A 27,667-nucleotide genomic window follows, 5' to 3' on the forward strand; every position below is an offset into this window, starting at 1 on the left:
AGGGGTCACAGACCCTGCGAGACTGCCCAGCTGTCAAACACCTTAAGTCACAATGATGTCAAGTGATTGGGTGCTTTGAAGTTCTGAAATCAGGACTTCAAAGCACTATGTACAGCTGATTCAGGAGGCTTTGGCTCTAGAGTCCATCAGCCAATGGTCAGTAGAATCAAAACCTGCTTTCCTTTGCCACTGAACAATCAGGAGAGCATTATAAGGCTCCTAATTGTGCTCTGACAGTTGCATAGCTATCTGTCACATATGATACCAGGTGTGGGGTAAGTGGGTGTGGTTTGGGAGAAACAGCCTTATGGGCCAAGCTTGGCCTGCAGGCCAGAGGGTCCCTACTCCTGAGTTGTAATATCTGGGAGTGCAAGAAGGTATAATAATGCATACATCCAGTGCCACCTTCTGGTACTTTAAGCAATTTATTATTTTGAGAACTGTTTTTAGCTTTGGTTCACTGAAAGCCACTTTGGGAACTGTTATGACTGAAGGAAGTCTGTACACACAATAATTATTGTTTGTCTGAAAACTTCCCCCACCCCCCAAATGATTCCTATTTTCTTTAAGAACATTTTAATTAACGTTACAGCCCCCACTTTCCCCCTTTTATTTTAGGATTGTCTGGGACATATGGGGGGGGGGGAGTGCTAATCTTCCAGCACTCAGCCATCTTCATCCACATCAAAATAAGACAACAGAACAACCCTTATGATGTAACAAATCTACCCATTCAGCTGCAAAAGCATCCCAAAACATACTAGACACAGCATCTTAGAACAGATAATAGATGACACAGTACAGTAGATGACTTCCAGTCACTCTGCAGTTTGTCTAATACTTTTCAGTGTGTGAAGTAAAGCACTGTAAGCTTGATTTCTGATGCTAAAAAAGCACTCTGGGCACAAACCAATGCCTCTTTCCCTATAGTTAGAGGAGATACAAAGTGTGTGTGTGTGTGTGTGTGTGTGTGTGTGTGTGTGTATCTCTTAAGCAAGCTTCTGACACAAGTTTCTGGCAAGCTTCTGAAAGTGTATTCATTTCTGGCACCACATCCCATACTATTCCAGAGAGTCCCTCTAACTCCAAGAGTGGTTTTTTGGGGGAAGCACAAGGAGTATGAGGAGGGGGAAAGCCCTGTTTCCCAAGTGGAGTCCTGACTACACTTCTCTGGAACCAACTACATGACCCAAACAAGATATTAATGTATGATCCAATCCAAAAATCTGAAGAAATAAAACTCCCATTAAAATATTTTGTGCACGTGTAAAGAGGTTGTTATGCCATGAACTTGAAACTAGCACCTGCAATGTATTTTTTAAAATCCCAATTAGCTAACACTACAAAAGCAAACAGTAGCACATAACAATGTATAATGTATAATGAAGGACAGCAACAATTCATTCTTTAGACAAAAGACAGGCAGCAATGTCTTACCAGCTCACTCTTGGAGTCCAACTCTCTACTCAGTTCAGTCACAGACAGCTTGGGCGAAGAGGTTTCCTGGCACAATGGCTGCTGATTTGATTCATCCGCCACAAAGGGACCTTGATCTTGGTCAAGGTTTTGACTCTCCATCTTCAGTTCATCTTCCATCTTTCCTGTTCCCAGCTGTCAGAAAGCAGCCACTTGATAGGAGGAGGAAAGTTTAAAGTACATCTGCTTCCAGAGCCCAAACACCTGTAACTGATATAGAACGGTTCACATGCCACATTTACAATAGGGATACATGGAAATCATCAGAGAAAACCTGCAGCAGTAGACAATACACAGACTACAAGTGAAAAGTCACGGCTAAGAACTCCTACTTAAACAGGAGAGTGAGATTTCCACACAACTGCTTCACTTTTGTACTAGATCAAAAATATGAAAGTAACAGTAGCTATGTGTTATCCTAAGACAGGCAGACATTGACACCAAGATGTAAGCTGTGGAAACTAACACAAACCATACTGATCTCCTCTCCATGTCTGGATTACAACTCGTACCATCGTTTAAGTTGCAAGCCATTTTGGAGGTCCTTATTAGGGCCAAAAGGCAGAGTATAAATTCTTTTAGAAATATTATTCCCACACACACACACTCTAACCATTTCTCTCCAACAGCAGTCAACACACTGCCACCATTAGATCATAGAATCAGAGTAAGAAGGGACCATAAGGTTCATCTAGTCCAACCCCCCTGCAATGCAGGAATATTTCACCCAATGTGGGGCTCCAACCCACAGCCCTGAGATAGAGTCTCATGCCCTACCACCGACTGAGCTATCCCAGCTGCTGCCCTACATCACCCACAAGCTAGAAGGTGCCTACAAGGGAAACTCTGGGACCTCGCATTGAAACATATGACTTCCTCACCCCATCATTCGCTTCCAGGTTCAATGACGGCTCAGAAGCCTGCCATTGAATCAGGAACGTCGGCCGTCCAGATGTTTTTCCGACTACAGATCCTATCATCCCCAACCAGTATCAGCCACCTGACTGGGGCTGACAGGAGTTGGGAGAGCCCAGAAACAGCCACAGGTTCTCAATCCCTGCTTTTGGCGTACAACCACCCAAGCCTCCTCCTAAGGAAGCCTGAGGTTGTGTCATTTGCAGCAAATCAGTGTAAGAGTTTGGCCGCTTCTCAACGTAATCACAATGAAGTTTCAAAGTGGGGGGGGGGGAGGCGGCAAAGCACCCGAGAGCCCCACGGAGGTATGTTCAGTTACCCACCCAAAGGTGCCAGTTCTGGGAGCAAAGCCCCACAGCAGCCACCCCACAGGCTGGGAGAGGAGGGGTTTCCGGGGATTCCCTTCCCCGCCCCACAAAACCCAGGCGCCCTCCTCTAGGACGCCGCAGCACAGAGCAGGATCGGGCCATGTTAGAAGCGGCAGGCATCGCCATGGCCAGGGACGGGGGTGCGGGGCGAGTCTGCCTTAAGGGCTGCGCCCCACACAAGGCCAGCCAAGCCGCCTGCTGGGAAACTGGGAGGCGCCCGCCCTCGGCCCCCCGACTCCTGAGCCAGCGAGGCAAAGGAACAAGGCTCACCAGCCCACATCTTCAGGGGCGCCCTCGAAACGCCAGCGATTCCGCACCCGCCGCCGCCGCCACTTACTTCCGCCCGGCCCAAGCGCAGCTTCTCCGCCCGGCGTCTGCTTTAAAGGGGACGCCCAAGCTCGGGCCAAGCGGGCCTTCGATCTCGCAGCGCCCCCTTCTGGCGCCGAAGAGAGATGCATCCGAGAGCGTAAATTCGCGGCTGCTGGCTGTCGTGGTTTTTAATTCAATACGATTTAAGGTTTCGGCGCGGGACGCGGTTTAAGCTGCTGCTCCGAGGTTCAACAACATCAAATATTAAATGGAGCGGGGGGCGGGGGCAGTTCATGTAACAGTGCATTATTAACAGCTTCTGATTCAATAGGTTTTGATAGAGCGGCGACGTTGGATCCGTTAGATAAATGCGGGGCTGGGTGGGGCCTTAGACTGCAATCTGAGTAAATTAGATAAAAAGGATTTCCCTAATTGACAGCTCATTTGCATATGCATAATAGATATGCCTCCTCTAACGGCAACTCGTGCTCATCATCTAAAAACAAATAAGAGGAGGAGGCTGCATAAGGGTATTTTACACCATTTATGATGGGATGACAGGGGGCTAATAGTTGCCAATAGGTAACAGTTGCAGAAGTGCAGAAGGTCAGTGGCAGAGCATTTGCTTTGCATGTAGAAGGTCCAATAATAATAATAATAATAATTTATTATTTATACCCCGCCCATCTGGCTGGGTTTCCCCAGCCACTCTGGGCGGCTTCCAACAGAATATTAGGTTCATTCCTAGCCATCTCCAAGTAGGACTGAAAAACAGACCCATCTGAAACCCAGAAGAGCTACTATCACCAGTCAATGTAAACAATGCCAAGCTGGATGGACCATTGATTTAACTCAGTTATCAGGCAGGCTATCCGTGGTGGCTAATACCCCCAGAGATTAAGGGGGTGGAAAACAGGAAGGAATTCTAGTTTTGTCACAGTCCTCCACCCTGATCAAGTCTACGAACTTCCATTCTTTTGCACAGCATATGACCGGAGCTTATTTTTGCTGACAAATCGAGAGAACAGAGGGCCCAGGGCATGGTTGGTTGGTTGGTTGCAGGGCGGGGTGGGTGGGTGTTGCTGGGTCAAATTAGCCATACTGATTTGTATGCTGATGGGAGGAGTTACAGTTTAGAACAGCACTGATGCTTCAGCAATGAGGCAACTCAAGCTGGGAGTTTATACAAGAGCTAAAGCTCCATTCCTTCCTTCCTGCCTCCAAGTCAGGCCCTGATCCAAGAATGTGCTTCTACCCACTTCCCCTTCTTCTCAAGTAGCCTCCCATGCAGCTAGCTGATATTCAGGCATCCCAGACAGCTGGTCCTGGGACAGGAATGTCAAGATACAGCAGCTGAATGCTCACATTGTTATGAATACTAACCATGTGTGTGGCTGGTGATGTTGCTCCATTCTGTGCTTTCTGGAGTGGTGTTTTCTTCTCTACACCTTTTATGGTAGGAGTGTACAAGACACCAATTAAGATACTGAGATACACCTTAGTATGTTACATTCTAAGGAGTGTGCATGGTATCAGCTAAGGTAAAGGTACTAAAAAAAAAGGTAAAGGGCCCCTGACAGTTAAGTCCAGTCGTGAACAACTCTGGGGTTGCAGCGCTCATCTCGCTTTACTGACTGAGGGAGCTGACGTTTGTCCGCAGACAGTTTTTCCAGGTCATGTGGCCAGCATGACTTAAGCCACTTCTGGCGAAATCAGAGCAGCACATGGAAACAGCATTTACCTTCCCGCTGGAGTGGTACCTATTTATCTACTTGCACTTTGATGTGCTTTTGAACTGCTAGGTTGGCAGGAGGTGGGACTGAGCAATGGGAGCTCACCCCATTGCGGGATTCAAACCGCCGACCTTCCGATCAGCAAGCCCTAGGCTCAGTGGTTTAGACCACAGCACCACTCGCACTAACTAGGGGCCAATTAACTGGAATTAAATCCCATTGAACTCATTGAGTCTTATTTGGTAGTAGGATTATGCAATGTCAGTTATGATGGCTCATCCTGGTTGGACTGTTGTTCTTTCCATCTGGAGACCTCTATGGTGAGAGTAAAAGTAAAGAACCCCTAGATGGTTAAATCCAGATGAAGGTGACTATGGAGTGTGGTGCTCATCTCACTTCAGGCTGAGGGAGCCGGTGTTTGTCCGCAGACAGCTTTCCAAGTCATGTGGCCAGGATGACTAAACCATTTCTGGGGCAACAGGACACCATGACAAGTGCCAGAGTGCACAGAAATGCCGTTTACCTTCTCACCACAGTGGTACCTATTTTTCTACTTGCACTGGTATGCTTTCGAACTGCTAGGTTGGCAGAAGCTGGGACAGAGCAACAAGAGCTCACCCCTCTGTGCAGATTCGAACAGCAGACCTTCCAATCGGCAAGCCCAGGAGGCTCAGTGGTTTAGACCACAGCATCATCCGCTCCCTGCCTAGTGGTGGACCTCCTTTGCACAAAGGAATCCTCATGGTTTCTTTGCCATGAAGCATCTCATGACTTTCTGTTAAGGCCAGATAGCAGAGCCCTAAATTGTGGATGTGGAAAAGAAAAACAAATCTGTAATTACTTGAATTTCTTTATTAAAACAGTAATCAGGTGCAAGTATTCTCAAAGAGAAAAGCAATGCCAGAAAATGCATGAGTCACTGATAATAATAACCACAAGAAGCAAATGTGCGTTTAGTGGTTTCCCAGTCTCACAAAAAGTCACACTTCCAATCCAGCAAGTACCGCATGAGCCACCATATCAGAATTCAACACAGCCACTGTAAATTCACATGTTGATAAATCTTTCAGTCCCTACTAAGCTTAGAAAATTGATTCCAGTGACAAAACCAACACTGTGCAAGATCAATCATAACATTTCTGTTGTGAAAGTTTACAGTTTCTTCAGCAAGTTTACAGTTTTGCTCATTCACATATATCCAAAGGGTTTGCAGAACTGTTATATCAGCTCTGTTCTGTTTGGAAAGCCTTTAATCCAGGGTTCAATCAGAGACAGGCCTGACCCAAGACATTTTGCTGCCTCTGGCACAGGACAAGATGATGTAACCATGTACAAAAGCTGACTAGACTGACAATTGTACATGACAACAGGATAGTATTCCCCAGCGCACCTGAGGACACCATACTAGGTACATGACAAACCTGTGTGACACACATCATCATCATGATGGAAGATAAATCTATCAGTGGCTACAGATTATGATGTTTGCATATTGCCTGTAGGATCAGAGACATCATAGTTCAGAGTGCCCATTCTAGGGGAACAACTGCAGCAGAAAGCTATTGTTCTCTTACCCAGCTTTTGAGCTTTCCATAGACACATATGGGGAACAGGATGCAGGGTTAAATAAGCCTTTGATCTGATATTGAATGAGATAAGCACAGCAAAGCTCTCCTACTGTCCATATCCTCATATATGCTGTCTTGCATAGTATTAACCTGATAGTCAGATTTGTAACCAGGCTTTCCTAAACATCTGTAATTCTTTTCATAGACTACTCCAACCTGAAACACATTGCTGCTGCTTATGGCAATATGTAGCCATTTAATTTTTTACACTTATATTAGAGAAAACTTGTCTGTAACATTACTCATCAGCTCCAAATGATAGTGAGAAAGCCAGTTCCAGAAAGCATCAATTGGTGAATTAATCTAGGAAGAAAGCATGAGAGGAAATTAGCATAAGAAGAAAGCAGACCCTGGAAGAACATCAAAGGAGGGATATCTGCCTGATATTTACACTGTAAAATTGCTTCGGCCTTTTGGATCAGTATAAAACCGTAAAATTAAATACTCTTTCAGTTTTTCTGGGGTTTTTTTTTAAACCATCTAAGCCTAGTACTATGATAGCCCAAAATATATCATAAGAATGGTTTTCTCAAGCATACTGGGAGGAGAGAAAGTGACATTTCCTAAGCGATGGAGCCTAGTCCCTTTGACTTTGCTGCAACTCAGCATTCACAGTTTTACCAAGAAATTTGACAACACAAGCCTCATTTATCTACATAAACCCAGAAGATGCTCCTTCTGGGATGAGTAATATCAGTGACAAAATCTAAAGTAGAGCAGTGGCAAAAATTCAATCTGAGAGATTGCTTACCTTCTTGTCCAAGGATAATTTTTAAACTATACAATCTGAAGAGAAACCAGAAACTATATAAATGGTATTACCTATATGCCACTGAGTACAGCCAAATACCTGCTTCTTCTTCCTCCTCCTCCTCTTCTTCCCCATCTTCTGCTTCCTCTCCCTCAATGGCAGTACTCACTTCTTTAGGAATCGCTTCATCCTGGATCTAGTATCAAAGCATACGAGGGTGTTGGTTGCAGACTATTTTAGAAAAACTACATTTTAATGAAGACTAGTGTTATGTAATAGACAATGGTTATTTTTAGTAACAGGGTTTTTTTTGTTTCGTTGGTGGTGTGTTTTGTCCATTTTTCCAAAATGTGATCTCTTAGTATTTTTTTACGGTTTTTATCTCTGGAGCTGGTTTTTATTAACAAATGGTTACAATCTGATGGATAATGAATGTGTTGTTGAATTCATGAATACTAAGGAGCTGAGGGAAGAAGCTGCACATGCTCTCACTGTTAGTAGAGGATGATCAGAGGAAGAGACGCATAACATTCTCCACAGGTGCCAGAGATTCCTGCAGCCTCTGAAACCCATAACGTTTATGCATACAGAGCCATCTATGCCATAACCCAGATGATCAGCAGTGACTTGGACACATACTTAGAGCGGGAAGGGTCCCTGTGGAACATGGCAGCTAGACTGGTGACTGGGAGCAGCTGCCAAGAGCACATAACACCGGTCTTGAAAGACCTGGCTCCCAGTACGTTTCCAAGCACAATTCAAAGCATTGGTGCTGACCTTTAAAGCCCTAAACGGCCTTGGTCCAGTATACCTGAAGAAGCGTCTCCACCCCCATCGTTCTGCCCAGACACTGAGGTCCAGTGCCAAGGGCCTTTTGGCGGTTCCCTCACTGCGAGAAGCCAAGTTACAGGGAACCAGGCAGAGGGCCTTCTTGGTAGTGGCACCCGCCCTGTGGAACGCCCTCCCACCAGATGTCAAAGAGAACAACAACTACCAGACTTTTAGAAGACATCTGAAAGCAGCCCTGTTTAGGGAAGCTTTTAATGTTTGATGCATTACTGTATTTTAATATTTCGTTGGAAGCCGCCCAGAGTGGCTGGGAAAGCCCAGCCAGATGGGCAGGGTATAAATAAATTATTATTATTATTATTATTATTATTATTATTATTATTATTATTCCTATCAGATGTCAAGACCATAAGAAATGGAACTCTGAACTCAGTATCCTTGAGCCAGGACTCTCAGGCCCAGTGCTGGACCCCACCAGGGAATCAAAACCTTCCCCCTTCCTTTGCTAAACACCAAAAGGCAAAACACTTGACAAAAGAGGATTGAGTGCCAGGCTCTAGGCCATAGGGTCACACCTTTCAGAATCTCCATTCTCCAGCAAGTGGAAACTGGGTATCTATTTGAAGGACATGACTACTCTCACTTTTTTATTCAGTTTCTTTCCCTTCAAGTAGACACACACTAGGCAACATTAAAACTGAGATAATAATGGAAGCAGAGTTACGTCCCAGTCATGGTTCACTATCGGTAGAATTCTACACAGAATTTGGAAACAAGGACCTAGGAATATCAGCTGATAACAACAGCTGATGGACCAGCTAAGAGGCAGCAAACATTAGGAGAAACCTCTTAACAGTACAAACAGTTCAACAATAGTCAACCATGAGGAGTGGTGGTCTCTCCCTTGTTAGAGGTGTTCAAGCAGACAGCCACTTGCAGAGGAGGCTTTGCTCTGGATTTCTTGCATTAAAGGTAAAGGGACCCCTGACCATTAGGTCCAGTCGTGGCCAACTCGGGGGTTGCGGTGCTCATCTCGCTTTATTGGCCGAGGGAGCTGGCGTACAGCTTCCAGGTCATGTGGCCAGCATGACTAAGCCGCTTCTGGCGAACCAGAGCAGCGCACGGAAACGCCGTTTACCTTCCCGTCGGAGCAGTACCTATTTATCTACTTGCACTTTGACGTGCTTTCGAACTGCTAGGTGGGCAGGAGATGGGACTGAGCAACGGGAGCTCACCCCGTCGCGGGGATTCAAATAAGCAGGGCTTTAAACTAGATGGCCCACAACCCCCCTGCCCACAACTCTAATCAAAGACACAACTTAAAAGAAAATTAAATGAAATTGAAGGGGTTAGATTACCACCACTCTATCTGCTCCATGATCCAAGACCTTCTTTTCTGCCTCTAGCTGCTCCTGAATTGTTTTCTGTAGCAGTGGTGCATTTGCTCCTCTTACAACTGCTACCAACTCCCCCCCCTGACAGAAAATAGAAAATAATTGCCAATATAGTTTACAAACGTAATTTGCGTCAACACAAACATTAATATTACCAATGGCGGAGTCTGGGTCTTCTTTTCCTGCCAACAAATGCTACGCTGCTATAAAGACAGCAAAAAATATATTAGATTTTAAGCATGGACTGATTTCCAACCTCTCCTGTTGTTAGTTGAAGACCCAGAATCACAGAACAAGAGGAAGGAGAGGATTGAAGCATGGGATGCCTCACAGGTAGCAAGGGTTGCAAGGCTGAACCATTTCATTGGTTTGATCAATAAACAGAACCTTGTTTTAACTGGCTAGAAAGTGGTCCCAAGTAATGAGGCAGATTAGAAAGAATAATTATTTTTAATATAAACACTTGTAAAAACTGAAGAAGTCAAGCACTATCTTAAAAGAGGTATTCCCCTTATCTCTGCAATGTCAAAAAAACAAAGAGGAGATGCTTCTTCCTTCAGAAACAATGTTTTTAGGCACATGCAAATGTATGCAAATTTAATTCCTTAACTGGTTGGCAAACTCGTAAGATTGATTTTGGCTGCACTCCTAAACCCACTTACCTAGAAGTAAGCCTCACTGAAATCAGTGGGACTTACTTTTGAGTAGACACGTATATTATTGCACCATAAAATAATTTATCCAGAGATAATTTATTGCCCCCAATCCATTAAAGTCAAGTTATTTGACTTCCACACTACTTGGGGCAAATGTTTTAGCTGACTCATCCTATTAATTTGTAGTACGACCCGTTCCACAGGAAGCAAGCATATCATCCCCTTCCACTTCCGGTGCTTAGGTTGTGAGTGGCATTGCTTACATAACCAAAGGAACAACACTCCCACACAGGAAGGAGACTCGAGAAGCTGTCTGAAGAAGTACAAGAACTATTTTGGGGGGAACCCTGCAGAGTGGGCCAATTGTGATAATTGGCCATGGAATGCTGTCCGACTGCAGAGTGATAAGAACACTGGGACGAGGAAGAGAAATGGAGTAGTTGTAATCTTGAACGGGGAACACGCCACACCACAAATTGTTTTGCAGGTCCTATGTGTTCCCTCAACTTCCCAGGAGCTACATACTCTGAGCAATGTTCTTCTGACAGAGTTTCCTGTGCAAAGCAGCCACCTAGCCCAGCAGTACCACAAGGCCAACCAGTCTTGGGCTCGTCCATACTTCTGCATTGTAGGCAAGGATCAGAGCAGTTTTGCTTTGCCCCACTCTTTAGCAATGAATCAGAAGGAATGGCAAACTGCAGAAAACCTGGTTGCTATTTGCACCAACGAATGGAGGAGTGGATAATTGCTAAGTGTGCTAATCTCTCTTGAAGGCTTTTCCCCCTTTACCCTAAGATGCCTAATTTATTCAGACACTACTAATTACATTCTTAATATTTATAGCATCCTAATCTCTGTCTTGTTTAATCTTATGGTCAGAAGCATATACATTTATATAAGCTACGTAAGTTACAACTACTGTGGAAAGTATTTTAGGTTACCGTATGCATAGAGAATGAGGGGAAATCCAAACTAGGGTAATATCTGAAATATAAAAATATGATTCCCAGCGACAACATATATCTCCAGCTGCCAGCAAGTTCAAATTCACTGATACGAGCAAAAACACGTGTTTAATACATAATACACACCAGAGCATAGTGGAGCAAGTTTAAAGTCAAACAGGTTTAAAAGACATCTCAGGTTTCAAATGTACCAACTTACAGCATAAAACAGAAACGTAGGTTCACATTTTCCACGATATTTCTCTAGGGCATCAACTGAATCTACTTCAGCCTAAATAAAAAGTAAACAAGCAAACAACTTACTAAGAGCATTTATGTTGTGAACCGCCCTGAGATCTGTGTAAGACGGGCAGTATTGTATACAAATTTAATAAGTAAAATAATAATAATAATAATAATAATAATAATAATAATAATAATAGGGCAAATGTTCACAACTACAGAAGCACCCTTTGGGTAGGCCAGAAAAACATCTAGAGCAGAATTGCTCTAGAACCTGGTGCTTCCCAGTTATTGCTGGACTGCAACACACATGAGAGCCAGTGTGGTGTAGTGGTTAAGAGCGGTAGTCGTGTACTCTGGGGAACCGGGTTCACGTCTCCGCTCCTCCACATGCAGCTGCTGAGTGACCTTGGGCTAGTCACACTTCTCTGAAGTTTCTCAGCCCCACTCACCTCATAGAGTGTTTGTTGTGGGGGAGGAAGGGAAAGGAGAATGTTAGCCGCTTTGAGACTCCTTAAAGGGAGTGAAAGGCGGGATATCAAATCCAAACTCTTCTTCTTCTTCTTCTTCTTCTTCTTCTTCTTCTTCTTCTTCTTCTTCTTCTTCTACATCATCCCTGACCATTTGCCACACTGACAGGAATGATAGGAGCCAACAATATCTGGAGGGCCCTCGGTTCCCTATACCTGATTGGATAAAGACCTACTCAGATGCACATTTAGCTCTGCCCCCATAGCCCTGTGATTTCTCTGGCCTCTGCAAACAGCTACAGCAGAGAGCCTTGTATATCTGTTTGGGAAGGCTCCCTCAGCCAAATGAGAACCTTGGAAGATCAGGGCTTGAGCGGAGTGGCAGGGTTAAAGTTGCATCCCCATATACCTGCTCTACTCATGGTCCCTCTTCATGAGGGAGAGTGTGGAATATCTCCATCCACTGCCAGCTTTGCTCCCCCCCCCCCCCCGCCCATTGTGGTCTTGCTCTGCCAACTGCTGGACCTGCTACGCCTGGAAGATTAGACACAAGGAAATGCAGCCCCAGGACTGAAAAACTGTTCCCTACTTTAGTGTATAGAACTGCAGCTTTATTTAGCTCACTGAAGCAAGATGAATTGCCTGTTTTATCTGCTTGCCACATAGGCATTTATCTTTGCCAACAATTCTCGACGGATCCATCCATATGATTTTCCAACCATCCCTGAGCACTGGCTATGCTAATGGGGGCTGATGGGAGTTGGGAGTCTGGCAATGTCTGGAATGCATCATGGTAGCTACCCCTACTATATAAATTTGAAGCCGTCTCTTACCACAGCAAAATGAAGGAGGTCATCACCAAATTCATTCCTGATTTTCCTGAAGAGGTTTACTACTGCTTTACATGGTCCACACCAGCCTTGATAAACATCTACCACTACAAAGAGATTAAGCTAACTTAGCAAATCATGGCATTTCAGAACCTACAAAGTTTAGTTCAGCACATGCAAATGAAATTAGTTAACTATCACTACTTGTGTATCCCTAATCCCTGGTCATGCTAGCTGGGGGTGATGGGAGTTGTAGTCCAAAATATTTGGAAGAAACAGGTTTGGGTGAAAGGTGGTACATCAACAACAGGAACACTCATTCCTTTTCTAACCTGCCCTATAAACACTGTCAGTATTTATATCTATCTCTCAATATAAAAATAAATGTAAGGCTGTCATCATGCAGCCCTTATTGTAAGGACTTATTACGTGTAATGCCTTATTACAATCCTGGATTTGCATGGAGTCAGAGTTGGGGAGGGCAGCAAGAAAGAAGGAGGGTTGCACAACAACAGAGGCTGTGGCATGGGATCTAGAAGGAAAGGACACTGAAAACAAAAAGTACTATTCAGAAGGGAAGTGTTTGGGGTTTTTTAAGTATGAGAAGGGAGAAATCACAGAGATGAATACTACACAGAAGTTAACATCAAAAAGCTAACACAACAGAACCTTACCAAACTCCCTTCTTGCTGTACTGAAAACTTGTTTTAAACCACCACTTTTTTCTCGGTGTTGCTCCCCATTTGCTCTACTCAAACCTCTGCCATTTTTTAAAGTCACAATCTTCCTCCCACTGTCACCCTCTGCTTGCTCTACTCAAACATCTGTTGTTTAAAATCACTTTTCCTTTCATAGTTCTTCTCTTCTTGCTGTATACAAACGTTTCCCTCTTACTTTATTCAGCTGCTTTGTGTTTGAGAAGGTTCAGAGGCCAGAAATATTCCATAGTACTTTCACAATAATGTATCTAAATCCTAGTATTATATGTCATTTTCTGTGTAGTGATTTAAAACAGAACCGTCCATCAATTGAACTGAACCTTCTCAAATGAAGTCAAGCTAACTGACAGGTTTGCTCTTAGATTCTGCTCATCTTAAAGATATGGTAACATAAAGCATCACGGGCTGTGCATGGAAAGGGGGCTGCATTTTAGGAGGAAGGAGGAGGCATAAAAATGAGGATGGTCTGTTTGCAAGGGACAGTGCAAATGGGAGAAAAGGGATAATAATGAGATATATTGACAAAGGGGAGACTGCAAAATAAGAGAGGAGGAAACACGGAAGTGGGGGTTGTTGGCGGGAAAAGAGGAGGAGGGAGAGAGAAAGTGCTGAAGGTGAAAATGGGGGCTGCAAAAAAAGGAAGGAGCAATGGGAATAGGGTTGCAGATGAAAGCAGGGGCAAGAAAGAACCTGAAGAACAGGAGGGGATGGTGGAAGGTGAAAAGGATGCTTAGTACTTGCAATGTATGGGAGGAAGAAGATACAAAAGGTTACCATGGGAGCATTGTGTGCAAGGGGGTTGCACAAGAGAATGGAGGCGTGTGCATGAGTGGTAAGCTGAAAAGAAGGCTGCAAAGTGGGACTGTAGAATAGAATAGAAGAAGCTTCAGAAATGGGGTTGGGAAGGTGCAAAACAAGCTTAGTAGCTGCAAGAGGTGAAAAGAGAAGTTCTAGGGGATTAATGGGGGAATGGAGGAGGGTTGGTGATCAGAGGCCACAGTATACTAGTACTAGTATTTATGAACAGCAACCATATTTACAGCTAAGGTCTTACCAATCAAACCTTTGGAACCCAGCATTTCTTCCCAAAGTTCCTGATTATTAACAACCATCTGTGTGTAAATGAAATATAACTGAGAAAGCTTTCAACAAAGCAATAAAGCCTTTAAGAGCTACCTGAAAGGAGATTTGGTAAATTAGCAAGGGGGCAACTAAGATTTTTGTGTCAGAAAGTCAAAGTCACAAGTCAGTTTCATGAAAATACTTTCTTTAGGCAAAATGTATATAGAGAGGAAAATAAAAGACAGCACGATGCTCAAACATGGCATATAAGATGGTGCAATTTGTGCATTTGTTTTCTGTTGCTACAGAAAGGAGGACTCAAATAAACACATTCAAATTACAAGTCAAGTGATTTTGGCTAAATATTAGTAAAAACATCCAATAGCACAGTAAAACTTTAGGAAGTGGTGACCTCTCAATTATAGGTTTCTAAGCAGAAGCTAGATGACTACTTATCAAGGATGCTGTAACATGGGATTTCCTGTTTCACCTGTGGGTTGATTAGTGTAAGGAACTGGCAGGACAATGGGGAGGAGGAAGAGGATCCTGACGAGGGGTGTGGCTGGGACTGGGACACACAGGCAAGCAGGGGATGACGAAGGAGAGGTCATAGCTGTCAACTTTTCCCTTTTCTTGCGAGGAATCCTATTCGGAATAAGGGAATTTCCCTTAAAAAATGGGAAACATTGACAGCTATGGGAGAGGTTGGTGCAGGAAGTACTCACAGGGTGACAGAGGATGGCGAGGGGATGGGGGGTCAGTGCACAGGAACCAGAACAGCTGGACCCAGAGCCAGAGGGGCCCCTTTCTCCAGGAGCATGGCAGGCTCTGAAGCATAGGGAGCAGTGGGTGGAGCACTCTAGGAGGCTGAGGCAGGCAGAGACCCACAGCTCAGCTCCCTAGCTGGCCATGTGGGGCTCACTACCTCTGGGAGGATGTATCTGTTTCCTCAGCTAGAATAGGCTTGGAACAGCTGAGGGTCACATGACTGAAGCCCAGATGCTGCAATCAGCATTGCAAAGTATAAAAGGGACAACAGAGCTAGGAGGCTGTGTCTGCTCATGTTGTTGGCCCTCAGCTTGGATGCTTCAGGATCTCTGAAGGATGGTGCCTTCGGTTTGGACTTTGGACATGTGGACTGATGACTTTACATACTGACTTGCCACCAGGTAGGCCAGGAGTTCAGGGCAGTTAGATGACTTCTGAAGTCTTTCCCAACTCTAAGAATCTAATTTTAAGATAGCATTATGCTACCAACACACGGCCCAATGTGGATATTAACATTTTAGTAAATGGAAGTCTGCTTGTAAGACATGAATGCTGTAGATCTATTTAAACTCTCATTTTGACTCAAGAAAATCACCATTTTATAGTTCAAATCAGGGGAAATAAATACAGTAAATGGGCAAAAGTACAATGATTCACAAAATGTTTAGGCATACCCCTGCATACCCCCAGAAAAAAGCACTGTTTAAACCCATTTGTGAATAAGTCCCACTAGACTGAGTGGGACTTGCCTCTGAAAAGAAACATGCATAGAATCTCATTGCGTGACTGCAGGCATCCCAGGAAATAATTCTCAAGCAACTCATTTCAGAGTAAATATGTTCTTGCTTCTGTTGTATAGCCCAGCATATCAGACCTCAAAACATTTAATTAACAGATGGCTGCACTTTGTTTATGGCAAAGCACTTTGAGGTCAGCCTATAAGTAGCTGACTTAGAGCCACATGGGAGCCATTCCAGTGAAATCAATATGTCTACTCTAATGTAAGTAGTTAACAGGATTGAAATAATAATCAATTTCTTCTTCTGGCCACTTGATGGCAGGATTTATAGAGATTATATTCCATACGGAGCAATTTATAATAAAGGAATTGCAAACACATTCCCATCTTTTCCTATATGGTTCTTTAACCATGCTTTATGAATGAAAGATAGGATATGTATTAATATTCATATATTCATGTTCTTACGTCCAAAGTGCCACTGAGCTCATACATGCTTGTCTCCAGACACCAGATGACTAAACTACACCAGTATGTTTCAGTTATAGGGTAGTGTCTAACTGCGCTCAAGATGCAAACTCATTCATTTTCTGGCAACCAGCTGCATACTACCAGTACAATTTGTATTCAAATGGAAGTTTGCGAATTATCTAAGATACTTTCTCACACAGCCTAGAGGAGAAGGAAGGACACTGATGCCAATGGGACTACTTGTAAATAAATATGCATCATAACAACTTTATGATAAAAGATTCATGAAACATAGAATATTAATCCATGCATTTCCAACAAAGTATTTGTTGTGCAGGCTGGACAGATCACATCACTTGTGATATTATTTCCTCAGGCAGCTCCTCAGGGCCAACATTAGAGGTTGACATTATTGGGCACATACTGATGCTTACATTCTTGCAGGGCTGCCCATTGCTGGCATTCAGAGCTTCCTGCTCATGGTGCGTCTCCTTTCTGCCTATCCGTCCACATGTTCTCTCTGAGCTTGCAAGCAGCTGACGACAGAGGTCACGGTGCAGCAACTTCCACTTAGTTTGAGATGTCCTTCTGGATATTTTGTAGATTGGGCCCAGAGGAAGCAGGCAAACGAATGGGCAATAGCAAGGAGGAGGGAGGCCCATTCCAACAGGTGCCTCTCCTAATTGCATCTCACAAACCCTAGAACTGGTATCGCATCCCTTCCAAATGTAAGCAAGCACATTCCCTGTGCCAACCTGATCCTCATTAAAACCTAGGATAAAAAGGAAAACACGCATGTATATTTGGACTAATACTGTGTTTTGATACCCATGGTAGTTTTTGTTGTTGTTGACTTTGGAGACATCTAAATCAACATAGCCAATCTGAAAGGACAATTCATCCTTTTTACCCTAGGTCTTAATGAAGATAAAGTTAACAGTGTATCTGAAGAAGTGTGCATGCACACAAAAGCTTATACCCAGAACAAACTTAGTTGGTCTCGAAGGTGCTACTGGACAATTTTTTAATTTTTTAATTTATTTCAACTGTGTCAGACCAACACTGCTGCCTACCTGAATCTAAAGTTAACAGAGAAGCTGTGCTTACAAATGAAGGGCTAAACCTGGTTTAGTGTCTTTCTTAGAATATTTGATTTGTATTTTAATTTGTATTTGAAGATTTAAAAATTGAGTCTGTTCCAATTATCATACAGCTCACCCTTCAGTCTTTGGTCCTTATTTTACCTCATTCTGATTAATATAACACCCTGTGTCAGTGACTAGTCCCTGGAAAAGTGCACTGTAGGGATTCGTTTAAATAGGCTCTTCCATTTCCTTTCTGATTCATCAAATGATGAAAGCAATTGCATTACTGCTTCTTGTTGCCCTGGGAAACTGGTAAATCCATTTAGAACTTATGCTTTCTATTTTAAATCTGTGCCATTGTAGGAAGGTTTCACTGGCAGAATACAATGCAACATTGCACCCGAACCACCCTCTCTTCCAAACAAGCCGGAAATACCAAACTCTAACAGAATGAAATGCCACATTTGAAACATTAAGCTCACTTACTGACCTGCAAAGCTAATTCTTTCTTCCTGCTGGCCATAGTGCTGCCAAAACAAAAACGCCAAAACATAAGGTCACAATGTAACACTACTGCCCAGCCTGGAGGATCATTATCAAGGTACTTTGCTAATTAAATATAATTTAGGGCTATGAAGCACCATCTATGGCTTTTGCAGCACATGTTTACTTGGAAGTAAGTCTGTGTCCAGTGGGATTTACTCCCTAGTAAAAGTGTTTAGCATTGCAGCCTTAGTCACTTCCCAGCACTGCCCTAGTAACTTGTGGTGTCATTTCTAATCATTAGGACCGCCACATTTGCAGGCCATTCTAATGCATTATGATTACTCAGAGATGAGTCTCACTTGAAAACTCTCGTTTCCTGGTCTTGAAACTCCGAAGGGACTCTATTGCCCCAAGAACTGCAAGGGCTTGATAGGCAGACGGTACCTGATTAGAGGAATTCGGCAATGGCTCCTACGCACCACCGCAGCAGCAGCGTCCCCCGTTTCCATAGCAACACGAGCAACCAATGGGAGATAGCCCTGTCCAGTGGCACAGCCGCCGCCAGCTCCCTGGCCGATTTTGCTCCTTGCCCTTCCTGTGCAGGCAGATGGGTTAGTCGTCCTCCTTGCAGAAACTGCCAAGCCCGTCAGGGAGCTTATACGGGAGGATGAACTGAGGAAGAACTGATCTGACAGTTGAGCTGCACCCCTAGGGAAGTGAGGCTTGGCAAATAAAACACCGGCTTTTACATTAAATGCCTTCTTTCCAAGACGGCAATGCTAATAAGGGGGCATTGATAAACGTTCCCAACTTTTCCCTGATAAATATTTCCAACTTCTCGCAAGTCATATTTTGATTACTTAAAAATATATTGCATATTTCTGTGTACACACCTAAGTGTACATGTGACAGATGTGATGCGAGAGAAGTTCTTTCCTTAAGTCTCTTCAAGTCACATCTTTATTCATTTATTCCATTTATTAATCACTTCTCATAAGGCAACCACAAATCAGTTTAGAATATAACGACATAAAAACAGTTAAAGAAATTGCATTATTGCATATACTGTACAGTGGTACCTCGGGTTAAGAACTTAATTCGTTCCGGAGGTCCGTTCTTAACCTGAAACTGTTCTTAACCTGAAGCACCATTTTAGCTAATGGGGTTTCCCGCTGCCACCGCACCGCTGTTGTGCGATTTCTGTTCTCAACCTGAAGCAAAGTTCTTAACCCGAGGTGCTATTTCTGGGTTAGCGGAGTCTGTAACCTAACGTGTCTGTAACCTGAAGCATCTTTAAGCTGAGGTACCACTATATATATATATATATATATATATATATATATATATATATACACACACATACATACACACACACACACATACATACAGAGAGAGAGAGAGAGATGCATGTATAAATACAAACACTGGTTTAAAACAACAGCACATTCTAACGTTATTCAATACTGTTGTGCTTGTTTGACTCTGGAAACTAATTAAAATGTCAGAAGCTTTGAAAAATAAGGAGGGGAGAATTGGGAGGGGTCCTCTGACCTATCAATATTTTCCTATCAATGCACTTAAGGCTGCAATCCTATACTTTAATCACTTACCTGGAGTGAAATCAATATGACTTACATCTGAGGTGACATATATGTGTTTGCACTGTAAATGGGTCATGTAGGGGATAAGAATTCAGAAACTTTCAATATTCTATACACATTTCCACTTTAAAGAAATAGCCGGTGAGGTCCAACCAATAGAAATGAAGGAAGGAAAACTCAGGAATGGATTTCATATCAAATTGTTGACAAGAGGAAATCACACACCCCTATTCTGTGTTCCAAGTTATTTCCACTAGTTCAAGGGTAGCCAATGTGGTGCTCTCCAGATGTTGGACTACAACTCCACCTCTGCTAGCATGGCCAATGATCAGATATGATGAAAGTTGTACTCTTACAACATCAGGAAGGCCTCACATTTATATATATATAGCACATAGGTAACCATTGTCAGTAGCTGAGCAGCTGTCAGTAGCTGACTCTTCAAGTCAGATTTTATAGGCTGTTTTACTGACATCAAAAGATGTGAACACAATACTGTTTGTGCCAGCTTGCTTGACTCACATTCTTATTGGCTGGTTCTAGAAAGGCCGGACTGGGACGCGGGTGGCGCTGTGGGTAAAACCTCAGCGCCTAGGGCTTGCCGATCGCATGGTCGGCGGTTCGAATCCCCGCGGCGGGGTGAGCTCCCGTCTTTCGGTCCCAGCTCCTGCCCACCTAGCAGTTCGAAAGCACCCCTAAGTCCAAGTAGATAAATAGGTATCGCTTTATAGCAGGAAGGTAAACGGCGTTTCTGTGTGCTGCGCTGGTGCTGGCTCGCCAGAGCAGCTTCGTCACGCTGGCCACGTGACCCGGAAGTGTCTCCGGACAGCGCTGGCCCCCGGCCTCTTAAGTGAGATGGGCGCACAACCCTAGAGTCGGACACGACTGGCCCGTACGGGCAGGGGTACCTTTACCTTTACCTTTAAAGCTATAAATGCCTACTGGTCATGATGGCTGCTTACTGCCTCCAGTATTGGAAATGGCACACCAGTTCTGAATACCAGTTGCTGGGGAGCACAAGGAGGGCAAGATGTGTTATTGTGCTCAGGTCCTGTTTACAGGCTTTCCATAGGCAATTGGTTGACCACTGTGAGAACAGGAGATGGTATTGTGCTCCAAGGGGTATCTCCAGGGGCTAGAATCTGAGGGCCTATCCATACCTCATCAATGTGGATTATGAATTCCTTGTGCCTCCTTTAATTCTCCCTCATCCTTGCAGCATTCTCCTCCAGGTACTTACTCCTCCTTAAGTCTGGAGGTTCTCTGTGCAATTGATTTGGACTCCTATTCAGCACAGGTAATCTCTGGATTTATGGAAAACATGTGGGGCAAAAGTAGTTGGGCAAGAATGCTGCATGGGCGAGAGGGAAATAAAAGAGGCAAATGGGGCTCACAATCCACATTAAGCTGAGGTATGGAAGGGCCCCAAGTCTAAGGAGAGTATAACCTTTTACTAAGACACCTGAGTCTATGTTGCACCTTCAACCTTGCTCAACAAGCTAAGGTCAAGCACAGAGAATGAATCTAGGCCCAAAAACATCAGGGCTGTCCTACCCATTAGGGTTAGTGGTGTCCTGCGCCACAGCGCCCACCCATCAGGGACGCCCAGCAGCGGGAGTCCGGGACCAACCAGGAATAGCTATGAGGGCATGCTGGGTGGCAGCTCTTCCTACGGCCAGCCATGCTCTCTCGCTTCCTGCCTGGGAGAGGAGGCAGTGGCGGCGCCACGCCGGGAACTTCATTCTCTGTGTCTTTATCAATTTATTTAAAGAACAGCAAACTGGTGATTGCTTTAACTCTTTGATATGTGGTGATTTGAATCATGAGGATGAATTAGAAGAACTGCTGAGTCTTGAATGAGTCTTGCTTTGGAATTGAGGACTTCATTAGATTTTCATCTGCCTTTTCATTTTATTTTGTTCTTAGGGCTTGTTAGAGATAATGTATAAGCGTGCTGTCAGCTCCCTAAAAAAAAGGTCAACAACTCTGGGGAACCTTTCTTTCAACTTTGGGGTCCCCACAAACTATGGGAAACAGGGGGGGGCACTGCCGGAGGGATCTTTGCACCACGGCACCGGATATGATTAAGACGGCCCTGAAAAACATGATTTATAAACAGGATCAGGAAACATTTTGACATCAGTATCAACTGGGCAGGACAACTAGAAGTAGAAACTAAGAGCCCGAGACCTGTGTTGTTTCCTGCAACTGGAAGATTCAAGAGTGTAGCCTTAAAAAACCCTGTTGTCCTAAACCACACCCTAACCACAGCTTCTGGCAGTGAAAGAGCGTCAGAAATTGCATACTCACAAGTAGAGCAATGACTCTGAGTTCGTAGAAGTATACTATGTCATCACTCTCCAGCCTGGACATAAAATTAGAGATTACAGTCATTGATGCTGTTTCCCTCCCTCTTCCCCCCCCCCCTTACCATGGGAAGTCAACTATGTCATTCTGGTCCTGATTGTGGCACAAAAGCCATATTTTCCCCAATACCAATCCAAAACCCAATTCTAAGTTGCCGTTCTGCATCTACTAACCTGTGACGTAAGCCCCATTAAACACAAAGGGACTTACTTCTGAAGTAGGCATACAAGCCATTGTGCTGCAGGTTAACTACACAGTGAATTCTTAATGAGCGCCTGGACATCAGCTTCAACACAGCAAGACACATGCCTAAGCCTTTCTGCAAAATATTCACATTTTCAGTTTGGGAAGAGGATACTTTAAATCCACTTGCACTTATTCTGCAGTAGTATTTGCAGAAAATAACTTCTAGGGAGTACCTGATATCAGGTGAGCCCACCAGAGGAAAGATGTGTCCTGGCTGCTAGAAAAACAGGAAGGTCAAACTACAGATTCCAAGGACTGCTAGAAAATAAGACAGAAGCAGGAAAGATGCATGAAAGGGGGGAGAACCCCAGGGATTTCTGTTGCCTGGTGTCACTTACTTATCAATCACATATCTGACTTCACCCATTGGCTAAGAACATTGAAAAGTGAGCCATACTGACACATTTTACATAAATTACTTAGAAGGATACCTGCACATTTTGCTTCATATCTTAAGGGCTAGATACTTGGCTTAAAAAAAATATTAAACATTGCCAATGGCTGCCAATGAAGACCTTTGCAGGGCAGGCACTGAGTTAGAGATTCTTGGAATAAGTCATATAAAAATATTGCTGCAGAGATCAAGTATATTATTATTATCGTCGTCATCGTCATCATTATCATTGTTACATACATTTTAAAATTCTTATTTATAAAACATTACATATTAAAAACAAACAATATATTGTTTCCATGAGCTATCATTCTGCTCTTTCAGTGTCCATGTTTGCCTTCTGTGCTTCTTTCTGCAATCACACTCTCTCTGCTCTTGAATCCACAGCAAGCATGCTGTGAGTTGAGGTTGTCAGGTCAGATTTCAGGCTACACACCATCAGTGAGCTCCAGTCAATGCAAGAAATGCAAACTGGCAAGCCAGATGAAATCTGTAGGAACCATATATGCATATAACAACCTAGAATAGGTAATGTGACAAAACCTATACTACAACAAACCTCTGTAAAAACTTCCATTTAAGATCTGGTTATTTGTTGTGAGAAGCTAAGGGGCTCAGTTTGCTATTTCCTTCTGAAGACTACCTTGCCTGAGACCCTTCAAATGGTTGCTTTACACAGGTGAACATCATAGTCTGATATAAAAATCTTAGGGTCTGACTATGCCTGCTAGACTCTAATGAGACGTATTTTAAAGAACAGAGTTGTATATATTGAATATTGGTACTTCTTATATACTAGTTAAGAAAATCTAATTTTCACAGCGTTAATATTTAAAAACATTTCTCCTACACAGGACAGAAATTTCTAGTGCAACTCCACTGAGCTATACTAGGGCAGATGTAACCTTTTATATTCAGACAAGAAATGGCAGTATGCTGTCAACAACACTCTACAAAAGACATACACAAATGAATATTAATTGTACATATCAGTAAACCGAATACAGCTTTGCAGTTATTTAATACAAGAATCTAGTATCTCCTCATAATCTTGTTTTCTTAAGTCCTTCCAAGACAGTTTATAACATGCAAGGAAAAAGACACTAATGATGATAACCGCTCCCCCAATCATATCATAGATGCTGGGGAAGATGCGAAGCACAAGGAGCTGAAGGATCATAGCTATCACAATCTCCAGATGCTGCACTGTGCTGACCAAGGCTGGATGAAATTTGTTCAAGGCATAATAGACACCCAGAAAAGCCACTGTGGAACATATGCAGATGCCCATGAGATAGCCCCAGCTTGTTCCATCTAGTGGAATTATTGGCTCTTGGAGGAAAAACATGGTGGAGGCTCCCCACACTGTTCCAGTCCAACCAAAGGTAAACAGTGCTGTCCACATGCTGACATTATCCTTAATGGACCTGTACACGATCATGGAGAGAGCTGTAGTTACGCCTGCCATAACTGTCATGGTATATCCAAAGGCCTCTTTCCAGATATTCAGCAGAGAATCTTCTTCATCAACAATGTTGGGGATCATGACCAGGCAAACACCAAAGATGCTGCTCAGTACAGTGATTACATCAATGTAAGCCATTCGCTCATCTACTAATAAAAATGCCAAGATGGCGCTGAAGACAGTGGTGGTAGCTCTCCACATTGTAGTCCCGTTGCTTGGGGGTACTATTGCAAAGGAAGTATAAGCACAGGTAATAGAAATAACGTTGCATACTCCATAAAAGAACAACCGCAGTCTGTATCCTTTCGGTCCAAAAGGTTCCTCATGGTAGTAGCACACAACTAAGATGGAAAACACTTGTAAAACAGAACGAATGAAGATCAGTTCTAGAGATGGCACTTTGGAACGATCAGAAGCAAGTCTAGTTATCAGGGCAACACAACCATGGGCTAAAGCAGATCCAAAAAGCACTGCCCAAGTCTTTCTGGACTGAAAAATGCTTCTGTCTACAAAACTTTGGCCTTGCCCACTCTTATTAGCTTCTGGCTTTTGTGGTTCCTGAGATGGGATGTCAATAGTGCCAAAGAAGGATCTTCCTCTCCGCTGGCCATTGCTCAGCAATCTTCTCTTTGGATTATCTTCCACAAAACTCTCATTGTCTTCATTTGCTTCTTCATACCCTTCCTCTCCAGGCTGTGGATAATGAGAAGTATATTTCACTGTCACTGTGTTAGGATGAATTTTCACTCGTTTTTTTACTGGATATTGTTTGGAAGGTGAAGTATCCATTTCCTCGGGTAACTAGGACTGATCACAAAGAAAAAAAAGCAAACAAAATATAATCATTTCAGCACGGATAAACCTGTTCTGGCTGCACTTTTGGACCATCTAGAAATTATTACTGTTCTGTTGATGCCTTAGGTAAGCTGGGGTTGCTTGAGCAGACATCAGATTGAATATAAATACAGAAAACCAGTGGTGACATGAGATTAGTATGCTGTGCGATAATCATTAATGCACATGCTATTATTAGACAATTTATGCTTGGTGTTTACCTCCCCCGTACCATTTTTCCTATGCTTTAATTTATTATTGCAGTTCTAGAAACGGTTCATTCTGAAGGGCTCTTTACACTTAAGTAAAATATAGAGAGATTCCATTTTGACCCAGAAGGTGACCTTGTGATGGCTAGATACAGAAACCAGCTTTGTTACAGAATATGTCACAGTTTGGCCCAGCAGCTGCGCACAATTACACTGGGGTGTCATGCAGCATACGTTAACATTATATAGCTGCAATGATATGTAGTTAACCAGCAGGTACATCCTAGAATGCTGTATTTGTGTTCCAATATTATTTCCACTGCTGTTGATACTCCTTAGTAATGCTATACCAGAATAAGTGTTCTCGTTGTTTATTTAACACTTTTAGGCCACCTTTTTAGGGTCAAATGTGTCCAAAGCAGGTTTAAAATGTAAAATTGAACCAACAGCATTCAAATCTATGAAATATGGCTTTGCTAACATAGCTGTCTCTGTAGTGGCTAAAAACCTTTAGGGTGAAGATGCCCTATATACACGTCACCCCCAGTTCTATTCTTCTCTACCTATTTCTGTGCAATGCAACAACTTTAGGGATGGTAGCTTTTTCTGATGTCATGTTGACCTGTGCTACCAGACCAGAACTGATGTTCTTCCACAGTTTGGAATGCTAGTGTGATGCTACAGGTTATGTTGTTGCATGGGTGCATAAGTCAGCATGCTCAATCCTGAACATACAGTTAGTTAGTTAGTTAGTTAGTTAGTTAGTTAGTTAGTTGCAGGCACAGTAGCTCATAAACTCAGGTCTAAAATTTGTAAGACTAACTTTCGAAACATTGTACCGATGCTGCTAGCTAGAATGGTTCAAATGACAAATTTAATATTGCTTTCTTATTATGCAAACATGAACGAACTTAAGTCATCCACCTGATTCTCTAACCTTTCCTCCACCCCCCAACTGTATAGTGTTTACTTTTATGGCACAAGACGCATTGCCTTATAATTAAAATGTAAAACCAGTGCTTTTTTTCTGGGGGTATGCAAGGGTACGCATACCCCTAAGCATTTTGTGATTCTTTGTACTTTTGTCCATTTACTGTATTTATTTTTCCAGATCTGAACTATAAAATGGTGGTTTTCTTGAGGCAAAACGAGAGCACCCCTAAACATTTTTTTAAAGAAAAAAAGCACTGTGTGAAACCATAGGATCACAGAATTGTAGAGTTGGAAGGGATCCTGAGGGTCATCTAGCCCAACCCCCTGCAATGCAGAAATCTCAACATGTGGTCTCCCATCCGATACAGTAAGTTGTTAGATTCTTAGACAGCAGACGTGCTGAAAAATGGATCCCAACCTCAGTGCTGATGTAAAATACAGGGTGGGAATGAGGTATCCTCAGAGCTAGTGAGTGCCAGTTAAAGAGATCTCAGCAGCATGGATACTCAACAAAAACAGAGATGAGAGAGCGTTCCTTCTAAGATATATGGCATAATTTCTAGCTGTAATGTCAGCTGCTTAGTACAATTTTGTTGAAACTGCAGCACTCAAAAGTTGCTCTGTGGTGTCTCCCATTCATGGTTTGAAGAGATGACAGCTTTAAAGTTACATGCCTACAAAAATACGAAGGACTTAAAATGAAACAAGGTTTTGCTTAAGCAGACACCAAATGACAGCTGAAATGTCATGCAAGAAGAGAAAACAATACAATAATCAAATAAGAGAAAATACAATTTACCTCTTGTTTAGAAGCTGCTGAGTAAGTGATCCCTCAAAAATATACCATACCAAGAGATGTTAAAGGGAGAAAATATGCTCTCCAGCATCCGATAGTGTATCCATTCCTGTCTTTTAAATTTGAAGAAAACAGAGAATTGAGAATAGCTACCTGTGAATCCAGAAACACAGACCCAAATGTTGTCAGTTTATGGAGTGTGCAGGAGGAATAATGTAGATTCTCTTTTGGTTACTGTCTCTTCTGTCTGTACATAAAAGCAATGAAGGGGAGAGAGAGGCTACAGCTAAAGAATCAAATGCAATGAACAGACCAGAAAAAGTGAGCATGCTCAGTAGAGCTCAAGGGCATTTGACAGCACCGTCACTACTAATTGTGGAGGGGAATAAATATCGTTCTTACTAGTAATCCTGCCACTGGAGCATATGTTTTAGATGACACATTACAAGACTTTTGTGATCCCTTTTTGGTAATGGAAGAAAAAAGCCAATCATTTAAAATATAAACGATGCATGCTTTTCATGACATGCATGGCTTGAACATTATGGTTTCCTCAGCCTCTGCTGCAAAGACAGATTTTTAATTAGCATCTTAAACAGAGGATGAATATAACATAAAGGGGAAGGAGCCCCCTGGTAACTGCTTTGGATTCATCCACATTCTGAGACATGATTTTATATGCTAATGTAGAAGTTCTTACGCCTTATGTAAGTGCATTCAGTGAAAATAATTTAAAGTATAAGTGGTCCTACCTGATGATTGCTAGTTAAGTGGTTAATACAATGACTGAGATGACTAACTGCTCATTTATACTGCTGGAATCCCACTGATATAAGCAGGATTATAGAAGTGGTCGGAAGTTCTATCAGAAAGCCTAAAATTTAGGGGGAAATGTACTGACTGATCAATGGAATGGCCTCCAAGGGTGAAGTCAAACTACAGTGTGACATCCACAGGGTGCAAGGCAGGGCAATTTGTATGGAGGT

The 27,667-nt window shown here is 43.0% G+C and overlaps 3 protein-coding genes across 13 annotated transcripts in view; all 3 read right to left on the bottom strand.

Moving 5' to 3' along the window:
- VPS8 (VPS8 subunit of CORVET complex) overlaps positions 1 to 3,159 on the bottom strand; it is a 94,259-nt gene extending 91,100 nt beyond the window's left edge. For 3 of the 8 annotated variants that reach the window (XM_083616231.1, XM_083616227.1, XM_083616225.1), the window contains exons 1-2: positions 3,030 to 3,153; positions 1,438 to 1,686 (exon numbers count right to left, since the gene is read on the bottom strand). In XM_083616231.1, the coding sequence (XP_083472357.1) occupies positions 1,438 to 1,596 (159 nt within the window). In that variant the 5' untranslated portion in view covers positions 1,597 to 1,686; positions 3,030 to 3,153. Of the gene's footprint in view, positions 1 to 1,437; positions 1,687 to 3,029 lie in introns of all 8 variants that reach the window. The other 5 variants (XM_083616232.1, XM_083616228.1, XM_083616229.1 and 2 more) reach the window with 4 other exon arrangements.
- Positions 3,160 to 5,635: 2,476 nt separating this feature from the next.
- LOC310763177 (thioredoxin domain-containing protein 6-like) lies at positions 5,636 to 18,663 on the bottom strand. 3 transcript variants are annotated; one of them, XM_083614989.1, is made up of 8 exons: positions 18,281 to 18,662; positions 17,841 to 17,877; positions 14,280 to 14,337; positions 12,510 to 12,613; positions 11,184 to 11,255; positions 9,328 to 9,444; positions 7,280 to 7,376; positions 5,636 to 6,732 (listed from the first exon to the last, which is right to left on the bottom strand). In XM_083614989.1, the coding sequence occupies exons 1-8, from the start codon at positions 18,343 to 18,345 to the stop codon at positions 6,728 to 6,730; spliced, it is 555 nt and encodes a 184-aa protein (XP_083471115.1). In that variant the 5' UTR covers positions 18,346 to 18,662; the 3' UTR covers positions 5,636 to 6,727. The 3 variants fall into 3 exon arrangements, with proteins under 3 accessions (XP_083471115.1, XP_083471117.1, XP_083471116.1); XM_083614991.1 differs by having other exon boundaries at positions 18,196 to 18,308; XM_083614990.1 differs by lacking the exon at positions 14,280 to 14,337 and having other exon boundaries at positions 17,837 to 17,877; positions 18,281 to 18,663.
- A 3,956-nt stretch (positions 18,664 to 22,619) lies between these two features.
- SLC35G2 (solute carrier family 35 member G2) lies at positions 22,620 to 27,203 on the bottom strand. Of its 2 annotated transcripts, none has more exons than XM_083615178.1 (2): positions 26,835 to 27,203; positions 22,620 to 24,716 (listed from the first exon to the last, which is right to left on the bottom strand). In XM_083615178.1, the coding sequence occupies exon 2, from the start codon at positions 24,696 to 24,698 to the stop codon at positions 23,460 to 23,462; it is 1,239 nt and encodes a 412-aa protein (XP_083471304.1). In that variant the 5' UTR covers positions 24,699 to 24,716; positions 26,835 to 27,203; the 3' UTR covers positions 22,620 to 23,459. The 2 variants fall into 2 exon arrangements, with proteins under 2 accessions (XP_083471304.1, XP_083471303.1); XM_083615177.1 differs by having other exon boundaries at positions 26,685 to 27,203.
- Positions 27,204 to 27,667: the final 464 nt, after the last annotated feature.

The sequence above is a fragment of the Podarcis filfolensis genome (assembly GCF_964270895.1).
Source record: "Podarcis filfolensis genome assembly, chromosome: 5".
NCBI lineage: Eukaryota > Metazoa > Chordata > Lepidosauria > Squamata > Lacertidae > Podarcis > Podarcis filfolensis.

What these genes read in the sequence shown, in the direction of transcription:
- SLC35G2 (XM_083615178.1), bottom strand. Translation starts at nt 24,698, where the DNA reads ATGGATACTTCACCTTCCAAACAATATCCAGTAAAAAAACGAGTGAAA.
- LOC310763177 (XM_083614989.1), bottom strand. Translation starts at nt 18,345, where the DNA reads ATGGAAACGGGGGACGCTGCTGCTGCGGTGGTGCGTAGGAGCCATTGC. An exon ending in CTACGTTTCTGTTTTATGCT is followed by an intron (nt 9,445 to 11,183) that starts GTAAGTTGGTAC and finishes ATTTTCTGTCAG; the next exon opens with GGGGGGGAGTTGGTAGCAGT. An exon ending in ATGGAGCAGATAGAGTGGTG is followed by an intron (nt 7,377 to 9,327) that starts GTAATCTAACCC and finishes CTTTGATACTAG; the next exon opens with ATCCAGGATGAAGCGATTCC.